At 37.5% G+C, this 3,589-nt stretch overlaps 1 protein-coding gene across 2 annotated transcripts; it reads left to right on the top strand.

Moving 5' to 3' along the window:
- Positions 1-420: 420 nt before the first annotated feature.
- Positions 421-3,076, top strand: LOC119780221 (THAP domain-containing protein 1 B-like). 2 transcript variants are annotated; one of them, XM_038280177.1, is made up of 4 exons: positions 421-851; positions 1,381-1,462; positions 2,048-2,234; positions 2,935-3,076. In XM_038280177.1, exons 2-4 carry the CDS (start codon positions 1,418-1,420, stop codon positions 3,048-3,050), a joined length of 348 nt encoding a protein of 115 aa, XP_038136105.1. In that variant the 5' UTR covers positions 421-851; positions 1,381-1,417; the 3' UTR covers positions 3,051-3,076. The 2 variants fall into 2 exon arrangements, with proteins under 2 accessions (XP_038136105.1, XP_038136104.1); XM_038280176.1 differs by lacking the exon at positions 2,935-3,076 and having other exon boundaries at positions 2,048-2,434.
- Positions 3,077-3,589: the final 513 nt, after the last annotated feature.

Here is a 3,589-nt window from a genome sequence, read left to right as displayed (position 1 = left end):
ATTGAAGGCGATAGCTTAAGAGCAGCCTTTAAAGGAATAGTACACCCAAAACATGATTAGCCTTCATTTTCTACTCACCCCCATGCTGAACAACACTCTGGAGTACTTTTTTGATATCTCAAATGCATCTGGAGATCTGGGAGGCTTCTTGCTGTCTGCTGACATTCAAATAATGGAGGTCTATGGCGCCCGAGACAGAAAGGTCCATAAAAGTCCACAAAAATGTGTCAATATTCCTCCATACTGCTCGTCCAATGTAATCCAAGTGTCCTGAGTGGGTAGCATCCAGAATTTACTCGAAACGAAGTCATTTAGAACGTTTTAGAGCCTAAACAGTAGTGTATAGGATTTCCTAATAGCGCCCCCATGCGCGCTCACGATTCTACGGAAACCGCGGCAGACCAAACCGGAAGAACGTGCGCATTCAGCGTCTGCTCTGCCGATAATGCAAGCGTAGAAGAAGAAGTTCCGCTTTTCACCTGTTTATTTTCTGCCCTGAGCCAGGTGAGCACGAGGTCAGTCTCTCTCAGAGTTTGAAAAAGTTGTTGATTAGTGATTTTAGTCGTGAAATTAAGAAGATGGTTCGAGTGTGTTCCTATCCTGGATGCTTCAATCAGATGAAGCGCAAGTGTGGAATAACCCATTCCGTAACTTTCCACAAATTACCTCTTCGGGACCCTGAAAGGCTAAAACTGTGGCTAATAGCTCTACGAAAAGATCTAAGGACAGCTAACGTGGATTCTCTCCGTGTCTGTAGTGAACACTTTTCAGCGGATGATTTCCGAACCTGTAAAGGAAGAGCTTTATTAAAGAGTACAGCTGTGCCGATGGTGTCACAACTAAGGACAGAGGTATGTACTTTATAAACCATTTATGTAACTTACACGTTTGTATATGATCTGTATTTTTACCGGTACTTTTTTAAAAAACGTTAAAATGTTAAAACACGCTAATATTACTTGAGTAAAAATGTTAACTTCCACATCAATTTGGACAATCATGGAATTTTTTACAAGTCATGTTATTTTAGTTGCTTTGTTATCAGACGGATTTTTTTTACACTGTATGTATGTACAACCCACCTATTGACAAACACCCGCTCCACAGCTCAGTGTGACATTATATTAATTTTGTGATCAATCAATGTGATCATTGATGGCCTGCAAGTTGTTAGTGTTTAGGAGTTAATAAAAAATAAAAATCTGGATGATAATAACTCAACTTTTAGTACCCAGGGAAATACTAATGTGATCCATGATTTAAAATACATACATAAATAAATAAATAAATAAATAAATAAAAAAGTGAAATGAATGACATCGTTAGAGTAATTGATGTAATATTGGATTTGATAGCCTATTTATCTTTTTGTCTTTACAGCCCAGGCTTCTTCGCAAAATACAACACCTACAGCTTCATGGAGGACACAACAAAGGAAATAATCCTTTTTCAGTTAGTGCAGGTAAGGGAAATTATTATTTCATATTTCATATTACAACATAATATGAGAACAATTGTCAATTGTGTGTTTACAAATTGACTGCACAAAGATACATATGCATATATTTTGTAGTTTTATTTGGATTTTGGTCATTCTAATTGGCAAATAATAATTGTGAAGCGGAAGACTGTGATCTATGTATATGTTTTTTTTTTTAGAGGGTGGGATTGAATTTGGTTTTGTACTTAATCCCACTTGTTTTCGTTCTTCAATTTGATAAATGTAGCCTACATTATTTTTTAAATTTCTATATTTATCTATTTTCAGTTTTCTTTTTTTATTGTATCTTTTTTTTAATATTATTATTATCTATTGTATTTATTATCAATTTTGGTGCATTTATTATATTGTTTTTCTTCCTTTTTTTTGGGGTAATGTTTCTCATTTTCATCATGTGCGGAATGAAATTAAAGAAGTAAATAAATGTATGTCTAATATGTGGAACATATTACAAAATCAATGTTGCTATCGGATTATGACAAGCACTGTCCCATCAAAGATGTATGAAAATGATTTTAAACATTAATTTTTTGTTTTGTGGTACAGGTGACAGAGGCATCCAGCTCTGCTGCCATGGAGCCAGTGGGGTTCAGGAGAGGACTTGATTATCTCCTTGAGCAAGGTCTTGAAGTGGAGGTGGTAACCACTGACCGATCACCATCTATACGAAAAATTATGCGCAAAGAGTATCCGGAAATCCACCATGAGTTTGACATCTGGCATGTTGTCAAGGGTAAGCTGACAAATTGTAATTTGTAAATGTACAATGGTAAAGGAATTACTATAATGAGGAAAATGTTTTTACAATATACTTTGGATAGCCCTTGTACAGCCACATAAACTTTTACATCATTTACCCCTCCCTTGCCAAAGCGCTGGCACCTGCCTAGGTTATACACAGCCCCATTGTGATCCCACACTCCTCTATTACCTGCTCCCACCTTGTACTTCATACCCACCAAGACTATGTTGACGTCACCCATGTGCAGAAGTGCAGTCTGTTGGGACTGTACATCTCCAATCACCTACACTCTCTGAGCCCTGAGCTCCCCATTGTCGTTAAAATTAAATTAAATGAAAAATACTTTATTTATCCCAGAAGGTAAATTAAATGTTTTAAAAAGCTCACACTCCTTTCTTTTTTTCGAAACAACAAAGCAATATTGTCTCTAACACCTGGTTCCCTTGATCCTTCCCAAACTCTTTGATCCACCTGTATGAACAACATGTCCTGTCTAACGTTTAGTGCCACCTCAGTGACGTTGCCACCATACACCTGGTGGATACATTTCTTGTACTCCCCAACCAGACTATTTTATAAAGGAATAAGTTTCTTGGATGAGAGACAAAACATCTTCTACTCACACGTTTACTCCAGTTGCCATATTTTATGCTTGCTTGAGACTCATTGACGATTGTTCTGTTTTTGGTAGGGCTAATGAAAAAAATTGCTGTCAGCATCCAACAAAAAGGACAACCGAGACCTGCAACCATGGATAAAATCCATCTGCAATCACTTGTGGTACGCCTGTTCCACTTGTGGAGGTGACCCTGATGTGAGTAACATCACATTCTTCACATTTAGGCAACATAAAGTTATGATAATAATAACTGATAGTCTTTGACACAATCCTTTTACTCTCTTTGATACTGAATTGTAATTTTCTAATATCCTCAGGATTTGATAAGGAAGTGGAAAGCACTACTTCATCACATCTGTGGTGTGCACCGCTGGGAGGAAGATGGACAGGAGATTAAATGTGTGCATGCTGACCTTACGTCAGAGGAACAGAGGCGAAAGAGGTGGTTAAGGAGAGACTCTTACGCTTTCAAAGCCCTGACAGCTATTGCCCTGGACAAAGGACTCATGAAAGACCTTAGGCAAATGGCCCTTTTCAAACATACTGGTAAATATAACGAGGAAAGCACAATAATAATGAGAAATTCAAAATTTTAAATATTTAGTGAACTTGTCATTATTATGTTTTCTCAGGGAAGCTTGAAGTATTCCATGCATCTATGCTGAAATACACAGAGCAGAGACTGCACTTCCACTACTCAACAATGAAAGCTCGCACCCAGCTTGCC

Source organism: Cyprinodon tularosa, unplaced genomic scaffold, assembly GCF_016077235.1.
Source record: "Cyprinodon tularosa strain WSP-4 unplaced genomic scaffold, ASM1607723v1 ctg1577, whole genome shotgun sequence".
NCBI classification, from domain to species: domain Eukaryota; kingdom Metazoa; phylum Chordata; class Actinopteri; order Cyprinodontiformes; family Cyprinodontidae; genus Cyprinodon; species Cyprinodon tularosa.
Note: the sequence above shows the minus strand (reverse complement) of the source record. Positions and strands in the feature narration are given on the sequence as shown.

Coding starts and splice junctions, on each gene's coding strand:
- LOC119780221 (XM_038280176.1), top strand. CDS start 579: ATGGTTCGAGTGTGTTCCTATCCTGGATGCTTCAATCAGATGAAGCGC. Junction 852..1,380: donor TGTCACAACTAAGGACAGAG/GTATGTACTTTA, acceptor TTGTCTTTACAG/CCCAGGCTTCTTCGCAAAAT. Junction 1,463..2,047: donor TCCTTTTTCAGTTAGTGCAG/GTAAGGGAAATT, acceptor TTTGTGGTACAG/GTGACAGAGGCATCCAGCTC.